Source organism: Pinus tabuliformis, chromosome J (assembly GCF_031772625.1).
Source record: "Pinus tabuliformis cultivar Carrire ecotype Pingquan chromosome J, CPIR1, whole genome shotgun sequence".
Taxonomy (NCBI): Eukaryota; Viridiplantae; Streptophyta; class Pinopsida; order Pinales; family Pinaceae; genus Pinus; species Pinus tabuliformis.
Genome location: NC_142295.1, coordinates 1,227,311,859 through 1,227,336,670, shown reverse-complemented (window position 1 = coordinate 1,227,336,670; position 24,812 = coordinate 1,227,311,859). Strand labels below are relative to the sequence as shown.

The window sequence follows — 24,812 nt, the reverse complement described above, 5'->3', positions numbered from 1 at the left end:
ACCAATTAATAAATGAAGAGCTTATATCTTTCCTGTGCTTAATGTTATATGATGGTTTTGGATGGACGCTACTTATGTTATATTGTGTGTTGCATGGATGCAGATTCTGGATTCTCACATTCCTCCTATGCAGCAACGTGTCCCCGAGTAGAGCGAGATGTTGACCACTACGTGTCAACGACCCATAGCAGTACACCCCCTTTTTTCGCAAAAGGGATAGCGCCTGATCGATGTGTTCATGTTGTACAACTATCATCATCTTCTTGATCATTATTTTCTAATATAAACCCATTCTGCATTTATATGATGTAAATAATCTCAGCAAATCCGTGTCATGTATGTAATTGCCTAGGTAAACCTACTTTTCTGGTGACGATCTACATTCTAGGAGGTTTTTTGTCTCACTGATCCATTCTCAAATGGTCGGCAGAGTTTTCCTTCAGTCTTACCCTAAAGCCGGAATGAATTTTGTCACTGGGATCTTAGACGAGTCCTAGAGTTCTAGATCAAGTCTATGTAAAAGTGATTTGGGAATAATCCTAACTATTTGGTTAGGTTATTTTAATACAAATTGCTTGGTCCACTGGATTATATTTGTGTCCAGAAATGGGTTGTCTATGAGGGTCTTTTACAAATGGGTTTTCCCCCTTGAGATGTAAATAATATGAAAATCATGATATAAAGTATCTTGAGGGTTGGAAAAATAATTTATCCCTTCATAGGTTAATTAATTAAATTTTCGGGCCAAAAATTAATTAAAATCCTAAGCCAGAAATTTAATTAATTCTAGGTCCTAGGTAAATTTAAATTCTCCATAGGCAAAATTCATTGGGTCCTTAAAAATTAAATTTTAAGAGGTCTATGATCCCTGGGGTTAAGTCAAAATCAAAATTTTGGGGAATTTAATTCAAAAATTAAATTTTTGAATTAATTAAAATGCATTTAATTGAAAAATTCGAATTTCCCCAAATATTTAAATATTTCGACGGATGAGATTAAAATGAATTTTAATCTTCATCAACGGTCGAGATTGTTTTGACAAGGATCACTCGAACTAGCCGTTGGAGGATTTATCTTTAAATAGGAAGTCATTTGTCAGTCAATTGATCCGACCTTTGAGTCGTGTGCTTAGCAAGAAGCTCTTGTGTAATTCTTTTTTCAAATAATAAAGAAAGACTTTGGGGTTAAGTTTTGCTGGTGTTACTCTTCATGGGAATATTGTAAGATGTGTTGTTTTCATGCATAATTTTTTTTAGCCATTGATGATAGCTTCTGAAGAGTGATTTGAGTACAGGTATCTTGCTCCGTCACAGAGGTTTAAGTGATAATTTAAATTTTGAATGTAATAGTAGGCATCTTTATTTATCTGAATTTTATTATCATTTTCTCGCTCTATTTTAATGGCTGGATTGAGTTTTGTAGGAAAATCCTGATTTTTAGATCCTTAGGAATTAGGGGAAGTTTTCAGTTGGACCAGCCAACTCCCAATCTGTGTTTTCTGAAGAGCCTAGTAAAATTAATCCCAGACTTATCATAAGAATTTTTGTTGGTGATGCACGAAGGGTTTCGAGTTAGCACCTGCATAAAATTAAAAAAAAAAAAATAATTTTTGTGTGGTATAATGACAGATCTAGCTGATTAGAGCCTGCAGTTTGTAAATTTTGTAATTATTTTTCTAACGTTGGTTTTTCTGGGTTCTAGATTTATCATTGTATATATCGTTTGGGTGTTTTCTTGTTGTCGTGCAACTACAGATCTGAGAAAGAAATTTGTGTAAAGTCAAGATCTAGGCCCCGGAGGGTAAGATCTAGATCTCTGGGGTTTATCAACATCATTTTGCAGGAATATTTTTCAAATTAATTTTGCAGTCCAAGGGTTTAAAGAGTGTTAAATCTGGAAATTTTTATAGGGGTTCCAAAATTCTTAGATTTGGAAATTTTCATGAGGATTTTAGGGTTAAATCTGAAACAAGTGGATTCAACATTTTTTCTGGAAATTTTTCAAAGAGTTTCTGGGCTACCATTTTTGCTGATTGGTTTGCTGCTTGGTTTTTTTTTTGGGTTAACTATGCATTTCGAATTTTTTTTAAACCCTCACTGCCATCTCCCTCTACCTGCGTTTTCCTCACTCACCCCTTTGCTGCCTTGCAAGCAGTCTTCTCCATTCCCATCCTCAACCATCTGCGTGCAACTCTCCCTCCTACTGCCGTCAAACCCTCGCTGCTCCGTCCAACTCCTCCTTGTCTCTACCTTCTACCTTTTCCTTCCACGCAAACCTGTAACAGGAAAGAACCCACGTCCATTCTTCATCACTCTCTGCCTCACTCCCTTTGCACGCTACTCCATTCACTCTCGTGCAGCTCTCTTCCACTCCCTCTTCCATTTGCTGCAGCAAACCCTCTTCGACCTGCTATCCCCGCGGATTTCTTCAGCTTATTACTTCTTTGCTGCTGCCATCCACCATCCTTGCAACAAATCCAAACCCGCTCCTCTCTTCCTACATTTATCTCCATCGATGTCTGTTCTCGTTGGCTTGTAACCCTCATCTCCATTTGCATTCGACCTCCTCTTGCCGCCATCTGCGTGTGGCCTCAAACTGCCCTCGTTGTCCTCTCGTTACCTGTCCCAGCTCTCCCCTCGCTTGAACTTGAAGACCTCCCTCTTCTGTTACCGCCATTACAAGACCCACACGCACAACAAATAGACATTCGACTTTACCTTTTCTTTTTTATTTATTCGATTGTGTTTTAGTTAGGGTTAGCTCTCGAACTTTTTTTTTTAATTTTCATTTGTATTGTCATGAGTTAGATTTAGGTTTGAATTTTTTGGTTTGTTTAAATTTGTTTTAGTTTAAAAATTTCAAATTTTTTGTTTTGGGTTATTGTTTTTCAATTTTCAAATTTTTATTTTTGATTTAGCACTCTTGCACTGTAGCATTCTCTGTCGTTCCATCCGCATTTGTCTCTACCGACATCCACTAGTCTTGCTACTCTCTCTTCAGGGCTCCCGTAGCAAGGTATAATCCAAGAGGTTGGGTACCTCAAGGATCTTGCCCCTCATCACCTATAGTCTTCCTAACTACAGCTCGATGTCTCCCCACCTCTTCTCTAGTGGTACATGAGCACTCATGGTGCAATCGTCATCCTCATCTACCTCCTTTTCTGCCTTCACTGGTGCTGCTTTGGAGTCATACGCTTCTCCCTTAGTCTTCTTCCTCAGACACTGGTTCGCATAATGGCCTAGTTCCCCACAGTTGAAACACTTGACCTTGGAGAGGTCCTTTTTCTTCCTCTTCTCCTTCTTTCCTGGAGATGCCAAAGCTGCATCCTCTTCCTCTTCCTTTTTGATCTGGACTCCTGTGTTGCTACTTCCTGTCTTGTTCTGTCGTCTGATCTCTTCTTGACAAAGAGCCGCCCACAATTCTTCCCAATCTGGAAGATTCGCCCTGCCTAGAATGCTCTGGACAAATGTCTCCCACTCCTCGGACACTACACTTAGAGCGGTCCTCACCAACATCTCATGATCCGGCGTGGCCCCTATGGAAGTCAATTGGTCCCGGATCTCCTTCAACCGACCGAGGAAGTGATCTATCTGCTCCCCCTTCTACATCTGGTATGACCGTAGCTGATTCTCAAGTAATATCTTCCTCTGTACGGAAGTATGCTGGTACAATGTCTTCAAGGTGTCCCACATTTCCTTTGTAGTCTCCTTCTCGGCAATAAGTTGGACCACATGATCCTTGACCCCATCAAGGATAATACATTTCACCTTGGTCATTGCCTCCTCGTACTTCTCATTATTAGCCGGGTCAACTAAGATCACCACTGTTCTCAAGGCGAAGGCCTTGATGCGATGTCTATCTAGAATGGACAGAATCCTAGCCTTCCAAACCACAAAGTTGGACGCCCCATCCAGCCTGTATTGATTCCTCAGCCCATTCATGGCCATCTCTGTGCTCTTCTTGACGATTCCTCTGAGTCTCTCTACTTCTCACCTAGAAGTTCTCTGTTAGACTCCCTCTGAGTCTCAATTTCCCTTCTGGAAATCCTCATGCCAGTCGTCAAGTCGCACCTCTTCGATCTTCTGTGCACCTGCAACACTGATCGAGATTCCTTAGCTAGAAATCTACCTCGGTAGCGACTCCCTCTACCTTTGTTTTGCCATGTTAGTTATTGTTCTGCCCACAACACCCCACCAGCTTCACTCCTCACAAATTGCCCACAGCTTCCTAAACCCCAGCAACCGAAGGACTGAGCCTCTAGGCTCTATGCAATCCCGACACTGGCTAAAATGCTCCCCCAGCCAACTGTGTCAACCCTCTTGGTCTCGACATGAGCCTTTTCTACCGTCCTCAGCCTCTGCGCTGGCCTCTCTCTGGCCCAGACTGATGATGCAGTCCCTCTGTGTCAACCCTTCTTCTGTCGCTTTCTGCAAGGAACAACTTCTGTCACTCGGGACAGTTGTCTCTGCTACAAATGCTCTGCTTCAGCTGATGCCTTCAGCTCTCTTGTGGTCTGCAACCACGCTCTGGTACAATGTTGAAATTTCTAAGTTTGTCCTTTAGAAATTTAATCTGTATTCTTCTGGTTTATTTCGTCTACTTGTTAATTATGAACAAGTTATTTAAAACATATAAATAACAAAATAAACACAACACAGTCTCAACCATGTACAGATCAACAACTGAAAGAAAGAAAACACACAAGTGACACCGTTATCTTTGGACAACTCGTCCCCGGAAAAACCCAATGTGGGAAAACTGATGTAGCAATTATGAGGGTTATTTTTTTATGCAGTCTATCCTTGAGTACAACTGGGTGCCAAACTGGCTCACCTGACAGAGAAAATAATCGGCAGTAATACCTCTCTATTCGGAAGCAGGTATTCAGAAAACCTGCCCCACGAAACCCTCTCCAACAACAATAAAGTACTATGATAGCCCTCCTGGCCTCTGCATTAGCCTCAAAACCCTCTGCATCAGCCTTCTGAGGCACTGTGTAGCCTTTGGGACCCTCTGCGTCACTCTTGTTTCCTTTTGCATGGATGACGCAGGCCCTCTGGCCTCTGCATTGTCTCTGCTGGGCTTTGCGTGGCCTGCTCTGGCTTCTACATCTGCCTCTCTGCCTCTGCGCTGGTCACTTAGCACTATCTTTGCCTCTCTGTCTAGTATTCACTGCCCCTCGCTGCTGATCACTGATTCGACTTTACTTAGCAACCCCGCTCTAGTATATCGAATTACTGATCACTCTGGTGTATTCTTCAATTGACCCTCAAGCGTTCTCTTATACTTTTCCTGTTGGTCCTTCAACGACCGAGATTACATCTCTAATCAAATGGCTAAGATTAGATTTGGCTTGATCCATGACTTTTGGAACCTTCCAACCCAGTTTTATACTAATACCCATTAATATTTTATTTTTTCTAAGTTTAGACTTAGGAACTCTATTAAAAATATTAATTATTTTAATATCTCCCAAACTGGATACAATCTGCCCAAACCATTTCTCGGTCTTGGAGATCTCATGTGTTTTAGCCTCTCCACCAAATTTCATGGCTAGAGCACATCCGATGCTACCCCAAATCAACATTGGAACTGAAAAACGTTTGCCCTCTTCAGCAAATTGAGCTGCCTTCTTGAGGCTCTGCGCAACCTCCTGGAGAAATCTCGTCTTCTCTGCAAAAGTACTTCCTGGATCTGGAAAACTTCCTCTAGCCTCACTGTCCGTGCTTCGATCTCTGGCTCTCTGACAACTGTTGTTGCTCTCTGGAAATCGATTTGCCAAGGAAATCGAGTTGTTGAAGTGTATTTTCCAAGTTCCCATCGACTTCTTGTTATAATCTTGTGTTGGGACTCCAACGTCCAAAATTAAATCTTAATCAAGGACTTGGAGCATCTTGAAGTCGATCTGTGTGAGTTTCTAGACTATTCTCACCTTGACTTAACTAATTTTGATTAATTAATACGTTTTCCTAACTTTAGACTTAGGAAACATTAAAAAATAGGTTATTAATCTAATTAAGTCATCTATAGGTGGAATTTCCAAAAACGATTTATGGGTTTTAGATATCGCATGCATTCTAGCCTCTCCACCACATTTCGTAGCTAGAACACATTCGATGCTACAAAAAGTAACAAAAAACACACATAGATCGATCAAACGAAAAACCTCCTAGGATGAAATTTGTTGTCAAAATCATAGGCTTACTTAGGTTGTTACATAATTAAATGACCATACTAGCACCATTTACATTACAATTTGCAGAAATTGGGTTTATAATGACATAATAAGTTGCTAGCTAACGATTCTGATCTTTGAAAAAATTGGCACAACTGCTTCCATGGAATTGTGAAAAAATGGGTGCAACAGAGTTGAAATTCTGAGTTTGACCAAATTTGATGAAGTTTGACTAGCGTTGACTTTGTGGACTTTGAATTGTTTGAGGAAGGTTCTGAAGGAGGGCTAAATTGGTGCTTGTGGAGGTCTTGGTCTTGGTCTTGGTCTTTGGTTCTTGGTGTCTCACTTTGATCTAATTCTATAAGAAGAGAAGTTGTTTGGGTTTAGCCCAATGTTGCACAAAGCGGGGACGAAGCGGGGGCATTTTTTGGAAGTGGGGACGCAAAAGCGTCATTTCCCAAAAATCTAAGAAGCAAAGCGTCTACTTTTTTTCCCTTGGAAAAATCTGGGCAGATCAACCCTGAAGGGAATCTTTTAAAGCCCGTCGGCCAGACTAGTAGGGCCTAACCCCAAGGGCGTCGAGGAGAATTGACCCTATGACCTCCCGATCGGCGAGGTACTTAACAACGGGGACTCGACCAGTTGAGCTAACCCTTGGGGCTAAAGCGAAGCATCTACTATATATATGTATATTTTATATTTTTTTGCATTTATATTAAAAAACATCCAAAATACCAAATTAGTTGTAGAAAACATGAAAACATTCATATTTTTACATAAAATAAGATAGATATGGCATCCATTGTACATCAACGATTAATTATTCCAACATTGACCATCTAGAAGCTAGATTCCTCTTCTCTTGTCTAGCCTTTGCCTCTACTTGAATTCTATAGGGATATTAGTCAACATTGCATAATTTTGATCAAACAGCCTAATCCAAGCCTTATAATATGGTAGAGAAAGCTTAACATGCCTGATCAATGATTTTGACTTGAGTGAAGGGTACATAATTGCTAAGGCCATGACAAAGGAGTTCAACAATCAACAACACCAACACTGGGGTACATATAGGGCTTGGTGCTCTTGATTAAATGCCAATCACATGCCCTCATACATGATATAATCCAATGAAATGCCACAATCCCATTGATCCTGAAAACTGTTAAGTCTGCCGAATTTTGAATGGGATATGAAATTCTATTTTCTCATGAAGTCTAATGAGGTTGGAACCATTCTCAAACATCCTTGAGTCATTTCATGCTAATGTTAAAAATTGAAGTAAAAGGATGGATATGAAAGATAATGGAGAAAGTCACTTTTACTTAAAGAATTTAACATTACCATTAGGGAGCATCTAGGAAGCGTCTTGGGAGCATCAAGGGGCACCTTGGGAGTATTTGGAAAGTGTATTTCCTCACATAACAATTCAAAATTTCCAAAACAAAAACAAAAAAAGCCTCGCGAAACCGTGTGAATTGTCCACCTTCTCTCGGATCTGCTCGTGATCCGTGGTGGATACATAGCTGAACCTCCACAGATCCGCACTCAATCCTTTCCGGATCCGCGGATCGTGCCCCCAACATTGAATTTTCTGGGAATCGCCAAAAAAAGGCAGAACCGCGGATTCAAATTTTGGATCCGCGGTTCCGTCGAAGGATCGATGGCAGATCCGTACGGGACGCAGTTCTGCCTCCAGATCCTTGGGGGGGGAATTCCTGCACCTATGGTTTAGCCCCTTGTGGGGTTTTGCCCTGGCTTGGAGCCTATATCTTGTGTTCTTGTGATCTTCATGCATTTTATGTTTTAGTAATTACTTGATGAAGAAGACCTAATTAAGTAATAAAAGCCAACAAATACTCACAAGTAATTATCAAGTAAGAAGAATCAACCCTAATCTACAAGTACATTGATTTCTCAACAATGGAAGATGGGGAACCAATACTAGTGACAAGTAGCAATCAATTGAAGATGGGATGTGGATACAAGGGAGAGATGGGAGATGGTAAGTATGGATTACCATAGACACACAACATCAATCAAAACTTTCGTGTCCCTCCTAGACAATGAGAGAAATGCCTCAAAGAAGGTCACACTAGACTCGGGTCAATTGATAACTATCAACGTGAAGCATGGAAACAAGAGTATAACTAAAAGTGGTCTATTATCCAGTTCAACTTATGATCCATACTAGAATGTCCTTAAACATTAATTGAAAGCACTTGAATACAAAAATGGTTAATGTACCTCACATATGTTGAGCAACTTTTATCAGATGAGCAGGCTAGATGTAAATACCGGTGTTAGTTTTTGTAGCATCGGATGTATTCTAGCCTCAGAATTTGGTGGAGAGGCTAGAATACATGAGATCTCCAAAACCTAAAAATTGTTTCTGGAAATTCTGCCTAGAAATGACTTAATTAGATTTCTAACCAATTTTTAAATATTTTATAAGTCTAAATTTAGGGAATATGGTTAATTAATCAATATTAATTAAGTCAAGGCGTAAATCATCTAGAAACTCACACGGATTGATCTAGAGATGATCCTAGCCATCAATTATGTTTTAAATCTTGGCCGTTGGTGCTCCAACAGAGGATTATAAGAGGAGGTTGATGTGGTGATGGAGAAGACACTTGAGAGGCTTGATTTCTGAGCAGATCGATTTCTAGAGTAGCAGAAGTCAGTTGCTAGAGAGAGAGTGAGAGCTAGAGATCGAAGTAGTGAGAGAGGGGCAAAGACAGTGACGCCGGAGGAAGATTTCCAGATCCGGCGAGTACATATGTAGAGGTAGACGATCCAGAGAGAGGCTGACGTTGGGGCAGCACAGTAGCCTTTAGAGGCAGTTTTGATTCTGTTGGGGAAAGACAAGTTTTAGTGCCAGAAGCTGGTCAGAGGTTCTGGAGGCCAGGAGAGACATTTTCCCAGACTATAGTGGACTAGACGGCTTGAGGAGAGGCTGATTCACACTGAGCTCAGAAGGGACTGCGCTAGGGTGATGCAGAGCTTGCGCAAAGGCAGTTTGGACGGCTCACTTAGAGCTGCTGTCAGAGCCCGAATTTGCCTGTGGGGTGAGGAAAATTCCTTACTAGATTTTTGCCAGTATTTTCTTTGCAGGATCGCCAATATTCGACATCCAGATTGTACTCAGATTATTTCACTGCTACTTAATAATAAAAACCCTCAACTACTGCACTGGTTTTCCCAAGTTGGGTTTTCCCGGGGACTTTTATCCTAAAATAATTGTGTTATTTTTATGTGTGTGTGCTAGCATTTCTTCCAGCGTTTATTCTTCTGCAATTTTAATTGTGTAGATTGCAGTGTGATTTATTCAGTTCCCAGTGTTTTCCATAGCAAACAACAAATAAATTGTTAAATTAACTTACAATTAGGAGAATAATTTCATGTTGCTGCAATAGGATTCCAGTTTGGAATTTTCACATCCGGAGCATGAATGAGAGGCATTTGATGCTAGCTATATGTGGATCAATATAGGGCTGCTGGCTGGCAAGCTGAACAATGGGAGAAATGTTTTCTCCTAGGGGTTATCCACACAGGTGGGTAATAGGAACCAAGAATAGTAATTAGAATTGGCTCAAAATGAACAATGTCAATCGAAGAAAGTGGGCACTCCTGTATCTAGCCAAAAATAGTAGGCAGAACCCTCAACGAGTCATGGGAATCCTTATCTAGTGTATTGCTTCATCTCTTAACCAAAATAACGGTGAGTTGGAGTTCAAATGTCACTCCGACAAGTGTCAAAATGTAACTGGCCTTTGAAATATGAAAGTGCTCAGAATGGCTTAGTATTTTGCACTGATACTCTATGCCATACTGGGTACTTAAAAAGATAATCACCCGTCTGAAATAACATCTGCCTGCTGAAAACAGACTGCCCAAAACTTGACCCAAAAATAATGGTCTCAGATCTGGCTGAAATCTGAAGTTTGAACTTTGAACCATGGGCTAATGTTAAGGGTGTGTCCTAAACTCTTTGTTATCTGTATGTAGCATGCTTTGTTGCTTTGGGTTTTTGAGTCTGGTCCATCCACATTTGTTATCTTGTTGGTTGAGTTTATCTTTAAGTTCATGTTTAGGTTTGCAAAGTAGTTTATGTCATGCTTTATTGTACCATTTCATGAATGCATGCATTGAGAAGATTAATCTTCCTGCAAATACTTCATTGAACATTGATGGAACTTGATGTATTTCTATAAAATATCTTCGAAATCAAGGGTTTGTGCCCTGCTGGTATTTTTCTTTGTTGAATATTTTCTCTTAATTGTTTAAATGTTTTTTTCTGCTGCAGTTATCACTTTTTAAAGTTTCTTGGATGTGATAGTCCTAAAAGAAATGAAATATGTCAAATAGTTAGGGCATTGTCCCACAAAAGAACGTTCAGACAAGAAACCTAAAGTATGGATTCTTTTTTTGCATCATTCGAAGTTGGATGACATTCCTAAATTTCAGTGTGAAATTTTATAATTAGATGAAGCTAATACAACATACTGATATGTTGGCAAAAGGGTTGATTTGATTATTGCTTGTCAATGGTATGAAATTGTAAATCCAGTTGTTTAGTCTTTTGCAAGAACTAGGATTAATTTCTAGATTCTAGTTGGCAGCATTGTTCAAGAAAATTGTTTTTGTCAGTGTGCATAGAGATTAATCTGATATGTCAATGTGTTGAGTTTTGACAGGTTGTGTCTGACACAGAAGTTCTTCTTCTGATCAAAACACGAGAATCTTTGTTCAATGCTCTCTCGACACATGTTAAAGCGAACCACCCATATGAGTAAAGACACACACCTTTGAAAGCATCTTAGTAAGATTTGCAGATAGTCTACATTCAGCTATCTCAGTCATTCTCAAAGATAAATAGGCTGTTTTTCCTAGTCAATTGGATATTTTCTTTACTAAACCTTGGAATGAGTTCAGATGTGGATAAAAATAAAGGCATAGTATATTAATAAATGCATGCCAACGAAGATATGAAATGAAAAAATAATTTTATGAGACCTACACCATACCTTATGAATCCAAGTTATAACTCTTCTGATTTGCTAACATCTTTTCATAGCCCGTGGGGTCTTTTTTTTGCTGGAAATCGGGAAAATCTTACCTTATGTTCAAATTACTACGTGTGTTGAGACTGCACTATGCATGCTCTTGTGATGAACATAAGTTCGTTAAGTAGGTAAGCTAGATTAGTATAATTATTATAAATGATGGTTGTCCACTTGGTTGCCCTCATATAAATATAGGGAAGCCAAATTTAGGACGACAATTTGTCACACACACCCATGTCTCTCTTGTAAAAGAAGTGTGTCTTACCCACCACCTGTGGGTAGTATCCATAGGAGAAATTTTTTCTCCTAGATAGTTCTTAGTTGATGGCCAACAGCCCCTTGCAGCCACCAGATAGCTCGATGTGCCATTATCTCCACCCCTCACCCATTTGTCATGATTGTATGTTTGAAGGTGGACCTTCCAACCCCGAAGGTATGGCTTTTCATTGTGTAGTTGGATATATTTGTTTACTTATCGTGGACACTTTTGGGCATGGATTAGTGGGGGGAGTCGGCGGAAAGAGTGGACTTGGTATGTACTCTTGTCTCCTCTGTCCAATTTGATGGTTAACCTTGTATCCTAGTCTCATGGGATCTCCTTTATTTGCCACTAGCTTTAGGGGTGGCACTACATGGGAAACCTCAATTTTGGTTGTGTGGTCCCGCTTCCTGACACCATATACATCACTCCCCTCTGCTCATTATAACTCAATTCACCATATTTCCCATCCAGGTCCACATTTATCCATTGAGTCCACAAGGAGTTAGCTTTCCCCTCCCCTTGTCCACACTTTGGGTTATGCTTGGAATGATGCCCTGGAGGTTGATGCAGCTAAAAGAAAAAAAAGCATAATTCAGCCACTCTCAAAAGACCATTGGTGTTGATTTTTTGGGTAGCATCGGATGTGCTCTAGCTCCGAAATTTTGTGGAGGGGTTAGAACACCTGAGATATCCAAGACTCGAAAATCGTTTGGAGAAATTCCACCGAGATTGTATTTTATTAAAATAATTAATATTTTTAATGGGGTTCCTAAGTCTAAACTTAGGAAAATTAAAATATTAATGGGTATTAATGAAAATATGGGTGGGTATTAATGAAAATATGGGTGAGAAGCTTCTAAGAGATGAGGATCAAATCTAATTTAATCTTCGCTGTTGATTAGAGATTAGATCACGACTGTTGGTTTCTCAACAAGAAAAGTATAAAAGGAGGCTCGGGGTCAGTTGGAGAACACACACAGAGAGAGCAGCACTGGAGCTAATTCAAAATTTTGGGGCATGGTTTGTTGAGATTTTCGAAGTAAGCTTCTTGTGCAGAGAGGGGCAGTTCTGCAGAGGGACTTCAGTCCAAGGTCGAGAATACATAGCAGAGAGGCAGCACAACACTAGGGAGAGACAACGCAACTCTAGAAGGGTGACGCAGAGGCTAGAGGAGATGACACAGTGATTTAGAGGCAGCGCTGGGGAGTCTGTGAGGCAGATCGAGCAACGGTTCAACATATCGATTTCTGAGCTAGGAAGGCTCACTGGGAGGGTGATGCAGCTCCTAGAGGAGGTGACGCAGTTCCAGCGCAGCGCTGGGAGCAACCATTGCTACACAACACTGGGGACAATGCAGTCATCTGTGGGGTTTGTTCATCGAGTTGCTCGATTTGCCAAAATATGTCTCTGGATAGAGGTACTTCTGCTGGGTTTATTCTTTGTTGGGTGAGCTGGATTTGGCACCCTAGTTGTATTCAAAAATCTGCTAAAAATAAAACCCTCATATCTGCTACACCGATTTTCCCACATTGGGTTTTTCCAGGGACGTTTAGTCCAAAAATAAGTGTGTCCTTTATGTGATTGTCTCATTTATTTTTTAGTTCTTGATCTGTATGGTGGTGTAAGCTGTAGTGTATTTGCATTAATAGTTTCTGAAATTTTATGAAGATAACATGTTAAATGAAGAACACAAGTAGGTAATGCAAATCAATTTAATACAGTAGGATTTTCGGTTTGTTAGATTAAGAAATTTTCACATGGTATTAGAGCGATTACAGATCAAGGGGGACTGAAGCCATCAACGAAAGGACAGAGGAAAATTTGTGTGTGAAGATAGTTGTCCTCATAAGCGACACAGTTTCTGGCCAAGAAAGCAGAGGAGGGGTGACACAATCACAAAGGGAGGCTCACGCAGAGCCTGCGTCAGCCTAATTGGGTGACGTTGTTGCTGTAGAGGACAACACAAAGACCGTTGAGTCTCATTTTTTCCGGTTGCCGTGGCTAGAGGAGCAACGCAAATTTCATCTTGAGTTGCTGGTGGGGTGCTGATTCTATTGGTGCAAAACAATACCTAGTGGGGCAGAAGCGAAGTAGAGGAAATCATTCCCTCAAAAGATTTCTTGCCAAGAAATCTAGATCCAGTGCTAAGTAGCAACAAAGAGAGATCAAAGAGTGGTGGTTCAACAGTGGTTGGCAGAAGGATTTCCATGAAGGAAATCGAAATTCAAAGGGAGCTTGTTTCTTAGAGGATTTCCAGTGCCAAAAAAATCTAGATCCGAGTTTTGTTGGGGCAGTAGTGAAAGAGGGAGGAGAGAACTAGTTTGACATTCGTTTGAGCAGAGATGGTTGTTAACGGACTGAGGGATCGGACAGGTTGGATGGAGCATCCAACTTCGTCATCTAGAAGGACAGGATCCTGGTGGTTTTGGATAAAAATCGCATCAAAGATTATGCCTTGAAGACGATTGTTGTTCCAGTTGATGTTGATCCTCTCAAGAAGTACGAGGAGGCTCAGGCAAAAGAAAAGCGCATGATCTTAAACAGGGTCAAGGATCATGTGATCCCACATATTGTTGAGAAAGACACAGCAAGGGAAATGTGGGAAGCCTTGACCACATTGTACGAGGGAATTTCCGTTCAGCGGAAGATGTTGCTTGAGAGTCAGCTGAGATAATTTCAGATGCAGAAGGGAGAAGAAATTGATCCCTTCCTTCTCAGGTTACAAAGGATCCGTGACCAGCTAACTTCTGTAGGGTCTGCACCAGATGCTGAATTTATGGTCAGGATTGCCCTAAATGCAGTCACTGAAGACTGGGAAACCTTTGTCCAAAGCATCTTGGGCAGGGCTTCTCTTCCCAGTTGGGAGGAGATGTGGGCAGCTCTTCGACAGGAAGAGATCAGACAGTTGACCAAGGCGGGAAGCAACAGCAAAGGGATCAGAGTCAAGAAGGAGGAAGAGGAGGATGCGGCTCTCGCATCAGCGAGACAGCAAGGGCAGCAAAAGAGAAAGAAAAAGGACATATCCAAAGTCAGATGCTTCAGATGTGGAGAAATGGGTCATTTTGCCACGCAATGCCCTCGGAAGAAGGGCAAAGAAGAGAAGTCTGACTCAAAGGCTGCTCCAGTGCAAGCTGACAAAGAGGACGATGAGGATTGCGCCATGAGTGCTCATGCACCTCTAGAGAAGAGGTGGGGCGATATTGAACTATAGTCGGGAGGACTACATAAAGAGCAGGATCCTTGAGGTGCCCAAACTCTTGGATCACATATGGCTACGGGAGCCCTTAATGACAGTAGCAAATGACGAGAGTCAATTGGTGTGAGGGATGATGGAGCAACAGTGGTAGAGCTAGAGTGCCAAAGTCTGAAGCAGCGCAGTGGAGTGTTGCAGCAGTGCGGGAGGCACCGAGTAGATACAACAACAGTGCAGTAGCATCAGAGGGACAACACAAATTAGAAGCAAAGGTAGCTTTAGCGTCAAGGGGCATCTAGACTGATCAACATGTCAACTTTTGGGTGGCTTTTCAGTTTCTTACTTCTCAACAACTGAGTTACAATGCAGCAGTTAGCAGTGGTAGTGCTATGCGCAGCATGAGTACTGATGCAGAAGTGACAGTGGCAGTGTCATGGGCAACAGTACAGATTGCAGCGGCGCAGTGGATGAGGGGCAGCAGGTCGAGCATCAACAGCGCAGAGGACCAATGTCGTGGATCAGTGCAATACTTCTGCTGGGAAGTATTGCTAGAGCACATTCCTCGCTAAGAGGGAGTGTTGATTTTTGGGTAGCATCAGATGTGCTCGAGCTCTGAAGTTTTGTGGAGAGGCTAGAACACATGAGTTCTCCAAGACTCAGAAATCATTTGGAGAAATTCCACCCGGATTGTATTTTATTAAAATAATTAATATTTTTAATAGGTTTCCTAAGTCTAAACTTAGGAAAATTAAAATATTAATGGGTATTAATGAAAATATGGGTGAGAAGCTTCTAAGAGACGAGGATCAAGTCTAATTTAATCTTAGCCGTTGATTAGAGCTTAGATCGCCACTGTTGATTTCTCAACAGGAAAAGTATAAAAGGAGGCTTTGGGTTAGTTGGAGAACACACACAGAGAGAGCAACACTAAAGCTAATTCGAAATTCTGGGGCGTGGTTTGCTGAGAATTTTGGAGTAAACTTCTAGTGCAGAGAGGGACAGTTTGGTAGAGGGACTTCAGTCCAAGGCCGAGAATACATAGAAAAGAGGCAACACAGCACCAGGGAGAGACATCGCAACTCCAAAAGGGTGACGCAGAGGCTAGAGGAACTGACGCAGTCACTTAGAGGCAGTGTTGGGGATTCAGTGAGGCAGATCAAGCAGCAGTTCAACATATCGATTTTTGAGCGAGGAAGGCTTACTGGGAGGGTGACGCAACTCCTAGAGGAGGTGACACAGTTCCAGCACAGAGCAGTGAGCAACCATTGTTGCACAACACTGGGGACAACACAGTTATCTGTAGGGTTTGTTCATCTAGTTGCTGGATTCGCCAAAATATCTGTCTCCGGATAGAGGTACTCCTGTCGGGTTTATTCTCTTTTGGGTGAGCCAGATCTGGCACCCTAGTTGTATTCAAAAATCTTCTTAATAATAAAACTCTCATATCTGCTGCACCGATTTTCCCACACTAGGTTTTTCCTGGGACGTTTAGTCCAAAAATAAGTGTGTCCTTTGTGTGTGTTGACCACTATGTGTCAACGACCCATAGCAGTAAACTCCCTTTTTTCGCAAAAGGGATAGCGCTTGATCAACATGTCCGTGCCATTCGATTATCATCATCAGCCTGGTCATGTTATATTGTAAACCCAGTCTGCATTTGTAAATTGTAAATAATCTCAGCAAATCCGTGTCATGTATGTAATTGCCTAGGTAAACCTAATTTTCTGGTGATGATCTACATTCCGGAAGGTTTTTTGTCTCACTGATCCATGATTGGCAGAGTTTTCCTTCAGCCTTACCCCAAAGCCGAAATGGATTTTGTCATTAGAATCTTAGGGGAGTCCTAATGTGTTAGATCGAGTCTATGTAAAAGTGATTTGGGAATAATCCTAGCTATTTGGTTAGGTTATTTTATTAGAAATTGCTTGATCTACTAGATTATGTTCGTGTCGCAGAACTGGGTTTCCCCCCTTGAGATGTAAACATGTAAAAATCATGATGTAAAATGTCTTGAGGGTTAGAAAAATAATTTATCCCCTCATAAGTCCTAGGTCCTAGGTAGATTTAAATTTTCCAAAGGCTAAATTCGAGGGTCCTTTAAAAAAAAAAAAAAAAATTTAAAAGGTCCAAGGACTAAGGTTAAATGATTATTTTTCTAAATTTTATGCCCTTGGTCCCTTGGGTTAAGTCCAAGTCAAAATTTTGAGGAAACTAATTCAAACATTTAATTTTTGAATTAATTAAAATGCATTTAATTGATCATTTCGAAATTTCCTCAATATTTAAAATTTTGATGGATGAGATTAAAAGAAATTTTGATCCTCATCAACGGTCGAGATCGCTTTGACAAGGATCACTCGAACTAGCTGTTGGAAGATTTGTCTTTAAATAGGAGGTCAGTTGTAAGTTGATTCATTCGATCTTGGGGTCGTGTGCTAAGTGAAAGCTCTCTTGTAATCGTTTTTCATGTGCAATAAAGAAAGACTTTGGGGTTAATTTCTGCTGGTGTTATTCGTCGTGGAAATGTTGTAAGATGTTTTATTTTCATGCATAGATCTCCTTTTCAGCCATTGATGATAGCTTTATGGAGAGTGGTTTACGCACAAGTATCTTGCTTGAGCACTATGGTTTGAATGGTAGTTTAAATTTTGAATATAATGGCAGGTATCTCCATTAAGTCTGAATTTTATTGTCGTTTTCTGCCTCTACGTTACTGGTTGAGTTGAGTTGTGCAGGGAATCCCTGATTTTGAGATCATCGGGCGTTCGGAGAAGTTTTCAGTTGGACTAGCCAACTCCCGATCAGCATTTTCTGAACAGCCCAACTTGATTGAATCTCGGGCTTATCATTAGAAATTTCATTGTTGATGCATGAAGGGTTTTGGGTGAAGCACCTCCCTTTAAATCTAGAATTTTAAAATATTTGTGGCATAATGATAAATCTAGCTACTTAGAACCTTCAGTTTGTAATTACTGTAATTATTTAGCTAGGTTTTTGGGGTTTTTTTGAGTTTATATTCTTTCTGGGTGTTTTGTCTTTGTCATCACAGGTTGCAGATCTGAAGGGGAATTCTTGTTTGAAGCCAGATCTAGGCCTTGGAGGGTAAGATTTGGCCTCAGAATCAGCTCTTACAGGGGTATTTATTTCAGATCTGGAAAAAAAAAAAAAATTGAGGGTTTTCTGGGCCACGTCTGTTGCTACCTGGGGTTTCATTTTTTGCAGGAAAATTTCGAAATTTTTTTGAAGCAAATCGTGTAAAATCCTCGCTTCTCCCAGTAAATCCCCAATATCTCATCCTATTGGGCTTGCGTTGAAACCTTCTCCCTTCCATAGCTGTCAAATCCACAGGCATATTCCCAACCTTTCATTCCCTTAACGCTACTAAGACCCTCACGCAGTCTCCTGCTCATCGAAGTCCTGAGCTGCTCCACGCTCTTCTCTACGTGCTCATTGAACCTGCAAACACAAGGAAGCCTGGGTGTCTCTCTTTTCTCCACGCAAATCTGCTGCCGGTTCATCTCCACGCGGCAAGCTCCTCCAGCATCCATCTGCAAGGAAATCACAGCCCTGCCATTACCCATTGCTCCAGCCATCCCTCTAGCGTCCTCAACTTTATCGCAGTCCATTCCACGCAGTCTTCATCTTTCCGGCGATCTTCTCACGTAACTGCTCATTCTCACATCCTTCTATACCTACGGCTTTCAACGCTCCACATCTGCAGCTATTCCCTCATCCACTCTTCATCGCAGCCAAGCCCTTGTCGTCATCCAACTTCACGCAGTCACCTTCAACCATCTCCACGCTCCCATCTCTCTGTCGTCCCTGCTCCTCGTTGCGTCTTCCGCTGTCGAGCAAACTCAACCTCCCCTCCATCGAGTCACTCCTCCCTTCGCCATGCAAACCTGCGTTCTCCTACACAGCAAACAACATTAAATAAAAACATTTGAAATCCTTTTGATTTGGTTTCATTTTATGTACATGCGTTAAGTTATAAGTCAGGTATTATTTTTTAGATATATATTTTTTTTATTTTTTTTTAGGGTTTTGTTAAGTTAGGTGTTTTTTTAGTTTAATTTTGTATATTATTATAGTTAGGGTGTAGGTAGATTAGTTTTCATATATTTTGATTTTATGATAGTCGTTTCATTTGAAATTAATAAATCATAAATAAATAAATAACTCTAAAAAAATTCTAAAAATTCAATTTTATTTTTATTTTTGACTTTGATTTTTATCATTTAAAAAAACAAAAAACAAAACAAATCGAAAAAATTATTTGTCGATTTATTTTTGTCACATTTAGTCTTGCTTAAAATATCAAAAAAATTCACCTAAGGAAAAGTTAAGTGTCAATTTAAAATTTCTTCTTGGTGTCTTTTTGTGTTAAGGCTAAAAGTTGAAAGGTAGACCTTCGTGGTATTAATATTTGTCATTTTTCTATAGTTAAGTGTGCTTAATTTTTATATCTAGAGATTAACTATTTGAAGGCAGTGAAATTTTCCTGGATTTGGGTCATTGAGCATAATCTTTCAATTCTAGGATCAAAGTTGGTTAGCTTTTAAATTTCGTGGTTAATTAAAGCATTTGCATCTCTTGAAATTTAATTGCTAAGACATTGTTTATCTATAGAAAATCTATCGTCATTTCTTGGATTATTTAATGCTCATTACATGCTAGATACTTTGCAAATATTTTCAAGCGATTGTTAAAGAGTTTTTTATATCTCTGTTTTATAAGCAGCAGCTAACCAATTACTTGGTTTTCATTTCATCTAGCGAGATCATCAACTTCATAAGGCACTGATATTAATCATTTAAAATCTAATCAAATTCTAAATCTCGCTAAGTCTTAATCAAGTTTTCGATTTGCCTCGCTGTGTCTCCCGAGCCGGTTGATTCCCAGCTAGTTCTCCTTCATCCCGTTTGTCCATAGGGTCTACCCCCCTTAGCTTGTTGTAGGGAGACGCCTTAAACAGAGAGATCGGAGATCAAGGTGACAGCCCCCGATCTGAGCGTTGTCGCGGTGCTTAGACACTCTGTGCGACAACAGTGTGATTGTCTCATTTTTTTTCAGTTCTTGATCTGTATGGTGGTGTAGGCTGCAATGTATTTGCATTAATATTTTCTGAATATTTCTAGTTTGCATTAATCCAAATCAGTTTACTGCAGTAAGATTTCTGGTTTGTTAGATTCAGAAATTTTCACAATTAGGACATAGCACGTGGGCAAAAGCCAAACATGAGCTCTACCCCTATCATCATGGCCATCACCCTGGTTCCTAGGGCCCCTCACATTGGCCCCTTACATCATTTGGGAACCCATGATTATCCCAACACTTGGTGGTCAATGAATTGCCCCACATAAAGCGGGTATTCATTGCTATATCCTACATATCATACTCTCATTGTGAAAATTTGGTGACCCCGAATCCTACTACAACAATTGATAATATTTCATCTATTTGTTAAGTTAACTAAACAAATTATTTGCAGTTTTCTACGGCAAATATCGAAACATGTACACTGCAGCCTTCACAAAATAAATACTGCGGAAGAAATAAAAACACTGGAAGAATAGATGCACACACACAATAATACATCGTTATTTTTGGACAAAGGTCTTCAAAAAAACCCAATACGGGAAAACCGGTGCAACAGCTGAGGGTTTTATTATTATGCAGTAGTAAATCTTAGTACAATACTATGGATGCTCACATCTAGCAATCCATGCGGAGAAAATAATTAACAAAGGTCTAGTGAAAAAAATCTCACTTCCACCGGTTATCCGACACTGACCTTAGCTCAAGATGAATTGCCCCTTTCTGCCTCTGCATCAACCTACGCAGATCTATGTCAGCATGCAGGGACTAGCATCTTTCTCACTTTGCTGATCAATTGTTGCTCTGGAAACTCAATCTTCTGGCTCTCCAGGCTCTCACTCTTTTGCCTCTAAAACTCGACTTCTCCTCAACAAATACGGATCTCCCTTTGAAGCTCTGCTCTGCCTCTCTGCATTGTGTCAGCCTCTGTGGAGTACGATTTCTCTCTTCTATGCGCTCACCAGACTGGAAAAACTTCCTTCCGACCTTACTATACCTGCCCCTCTATCACTGTTTCGAAACTACTGATTCGCCTTCGGCAACTCATAGCTGTTACTTTGGAGTTCGATTTCCCAACAATATCGAATTCCCGGTGGCTCTAGGTGTGTTCTTCAACCCCCATCGAATTTCTTCGTATAATCTCTCGTTGAGGCTTAAAAGGCCAAGATTACAACATAATCGATGGCTAAGATTAACTAGAACTTGATCCATGTCTTCTTCTAGAAGATTTCACCATGACTTAATTAATATCCTTTAATTAATTAGTTTTCCGAAGTTTAGACTTAGGCACCATTAAAAAAAAAAATATTTTAATTAAGTCGTCTCTAGGTGGAATTTCTAGAAACGATTTCTGAGTTTTGGAGAATACATGTATTCTAGCCCCTCCACCAAATTCCGTGGCTAGAACACAACTGACGCTACAAAAATCAACATTCCCTCTTAGGGAGGAATGTGTTCTAACGTTGCAACCCACTGAAGCAACACCCTGTCTCTGTAACACCTCCTGTTACGTTGCTGATGTCTAGCTCTACTGCCCACCAACTACTGCACAACTCTGATTTCTGCATCCGTGCTGTTGCTGGCCCTGCTGAACTGCTACCAACACTGCATCTGCACTGCAACCTTCTCCAACTGTTGTTGCTGCAACTGCAACAACTGCAATGGAAAAGCATCCAAAATATTGAACCAACTGTGGTCAGTATGATGCATTTGTCACCCAAGTCCTGACTGCTGCTAGACTCTACATTGTCAATGAAGCCTCTACGCTGCAGCTGACTCTGCTCTGTGCCAACTACACTGCTGCCAACTCTGCACTACGCTGCCTAGTATCTGTATTGTTACTAGCTACTGCATCTGTCACTCTGGCACCTGACTGCACCAACTGCCACTGGTCCATCTGCGATTGCATGTTATGGGCTCCCGTAGCGTGGTGGTGATTCATGAGGTGGACCTCCTCAAGAATCCTATCCATCCTATAGCTCTATCGGGCTACAAAACCAAATCACCCCGCCTCACCCCTAGAGGTAACTCGGTGATCATGGCAAACTCTTCCTCTAATGTAGAGGATAGGTTGTCGATCTCAGGGGATGCAACTTGCTGATCCTACTTCCCCCCCTTGTCCTTCTTTCTGAGAGGACATTGAGAGTTGTAGTGGCCAAGCTCACCACATCTGAAGCACTTGATTTTGGAAATGTCCTTCTTCTTGCGCTGCTCCTACTGCCTCTGTGATGCGAGCGTTGCATTTTCCTCTTCCTTTACTTATTTCATCGCACTGCTGCTACTGCTACCATTAATGGTGCTCTTCACCAAATCTCGCCTCATCTCCTCTTGTTGCATATCAACCCACATGCGATCCCAATCTGGCCGACATGTGATCCCATTCTTCGAAAACGCTATTCAGAGCTAATCGCACCAACTATGTAGGCTGGGGCGCTGACCTTCAACTCAAGATTTCCTTGCAAAACTCGATCCAGCCATTAAAAATAGAACAAGAAAATAATAATAAAACTTAGACAAATAGAAATACCTGCTATTACGTTCAAAATTTAAATTATTATTCAAACCCCAACAATTGAGCAAGATACTTATACTCAAATCACTCTTCAGAAGCTACCATCAATGGCTTTAGAAAAAATTATGCATGAAATAAAAAACATCTTACAACATTCTCATGAAGAGTAACACCAGCAAAACTTAACTCCAAAGTCTTCCTTTATTATCCAAAAAAAGATTACACAAGAGCTTCTTGTTAAGCACATGACTCAAAGGTCGGATGAATCGACTAACAAATGACCTCCTATTTAAAGATAAATCTTCCAACGGCTAGTTCGAGTGATCCTCGTCAAAGCAATCCCGATCATTGATGAAAATTAAAATTTCTTTTAATCTCATCCGTCAAAATATTTAAATATTTGGGGAAATTCGAAATTTTCAATTAAATGCATTTTAATTAACTCAAAAATTAAATTTTTGAGTTAATTTCCCCAAAATTTTGACTTTGACTTAACCCCTAGGGATCAAAGGTTTAAAATATATCAAAATAATTTATTTACCTTAGTCCCGGAACCTTTTAAAATTTAATTTCTAAGGATCGACGAATTTTGCTTTTGGAGAATTTAAATTTATCTAGGACTTAGAATTAACTAAATTTTTGGCTTAGGATTTTAATTAATGTTTTGCCAGAAATTTTAATTAATTAACCTGAGGGGATAAATTATTTTTTTCAACCCTCAAGACACTTTAAATCATGACTTTCATATTTTTTACATCATAAGGGGAGAAACCCATTTTTGCGACACAAATATAATCCAGCAGATCAAGCAATTTGTAATAAAATAACCTAACCAAATAGTTAGGATTATTCCCAAATTAATTTTACATAGGCTCGATCTAGAACACTAGGACTCGCCTAAGATTCCAATGACAAAATCCATTCCAACTTTGGGGTAAGACTGGAGGAAAACTTTGCGGACCATCCGAGAATGGATCGATGAGACAAAAACCTCCCAGAATGGAAATCATCCCTAGAAAAGTAGGTTTACCTAGGTCGTTACATACATGACACGGATCTGTTGAGATCATTTACATTATACACATGTAGAAAGGGTTTACATAACATCTTGGAAGTCAAGCTGATGATGATAATTGTACGGCATGAACACATCGATCTGGCGCTATCCCTTCTACGAAAAAAAGGGGTGTACTACTATGGGTCATTGACACATAGTGGTCAACAGACTCCATAGCCCAAAGGACTAGGCACTAATCCAAGAAGTTTGTTGATCAACTCTTCTCTTCTCCATATTTTCTTCTACAATTTGATCCCTAAAGGTAGGGCAAAAATCTAGGGCTTGCAACGAATTTTTAGGGAGGTGATTTTTCAGGAATCTGAGGGTCTACACATCAAGCCCTATATATGCTCCAAATTTGGTGGACATTCGCCTGAGTTTTATCCATAAAATCTCTTTCCCTAGGTGCCACTCCAAGAGGGAAAACCTAGGACTTTCTCTCTCACCTTGGGGACTTCTTTGAGGGTTGTATGAGCTTAGTATTCATTGGAATAAATCATGAGAAGCCCTTTCTCCTCCCTTGCCTTGATGTAGTGAGTACCTTGGAAGTATTTCTTCTCACACTTATTCATAAACCCTAGGTCTAGCGCAAGCCTTCCTTAGGTCTTTCAAAGAGAGTGAAGAGCCTTTTAGAAGTGTTAAATCATCACATAGAGCTCCTTTGAGAGGTCCTACCTCATCCCCTAAAGTCTTGACCTTAGGAATACATATTACCATTGCATATCTCAAACCCTAGGTCTTGATCTTCTCTCCCCAAGGTCTTTCTTGGAGAGCATGTTAGCTTCTTTGAAGCATTGAGCCTTTATTGTGTCTCTCCTTGAATGGGCTTTGTGAAATCACTTAGTCCCTAGTTATTGACGTATCCATTCCAAGTGATTTCCTACCTACCGGGACTCCTCCCATTGGTGAAAGTCCATAAAGAGCAGGGGACATTGACTGAGGTGACAATGGGTCATTGTCCCATTGTTGTCACTTAGTCTAGTAGTTGTCCCTTAGGTTTCCCCTCCTAGGGCCCTGTTACTGCTCAAACTAGTAGGGGGCCTAAAAGGGACTCCAAAGGGACAACTATTAGATCAAGGGAAACAATGGAGACTTACCCCACTATCACCTCAGCTAAGACTCCATACTACTTTCACCAATGGGAGGAGACCCAGTATATGGAAATTCACTTGTGAAGGAGAATCAACAAAGGGATTTGAAGTGACCTTAGTGACCCTTCTTCTAGAAGGGAGTTAAGAATGGATCTTGCTTGCTCTTCAAGAAAGGTACAAAACTTTCTAGGAGAAAGAGGTGAGGATTTAAGTGCTAGGTTTAAGGAATGTGCCTTGCAAAGGAGTTTCCCAATCCCTAAAATCCTTATTAAACTTGGTTTCCCAAGTGGTTCTTGAAGAATTAACTTGTCAAAGGTATGGGACCACACGAGACCAAGTGGACCTAGTCTAGGTTA

The 24,812-nt window shown here is 40.5% G+C and overlaps 1 protein-coding gene across 4 annotated transcripts in view; it reads left to right on the top strand.

Annotated features, from left to right (window-relative positions):
* Nucleotides 1–24,812, top strand: part of LOC149231557 (uncharacterized) — a 311,618-nt gene that overhangs the window by 249,336 nt on the left and 37,470 nt on the right. For 3 of the 4 annotated variants that reach the window (XM_089376320.1, XM_089376318.1, XM_089376317.1), the window contains one exon: nt 10,876–10,970. In XM_089376320.1, the coding sequence (XP_089232446.1) occupies nt 10,876–10,970 (95 nt within the window). Of the gene's footprint in view, nt 1–10,875; nt 11,001–24,812 lie in introns of all 4 variants that reach the window. The other variant, XM_089376319.1, reaches the window with a different exon arrangement.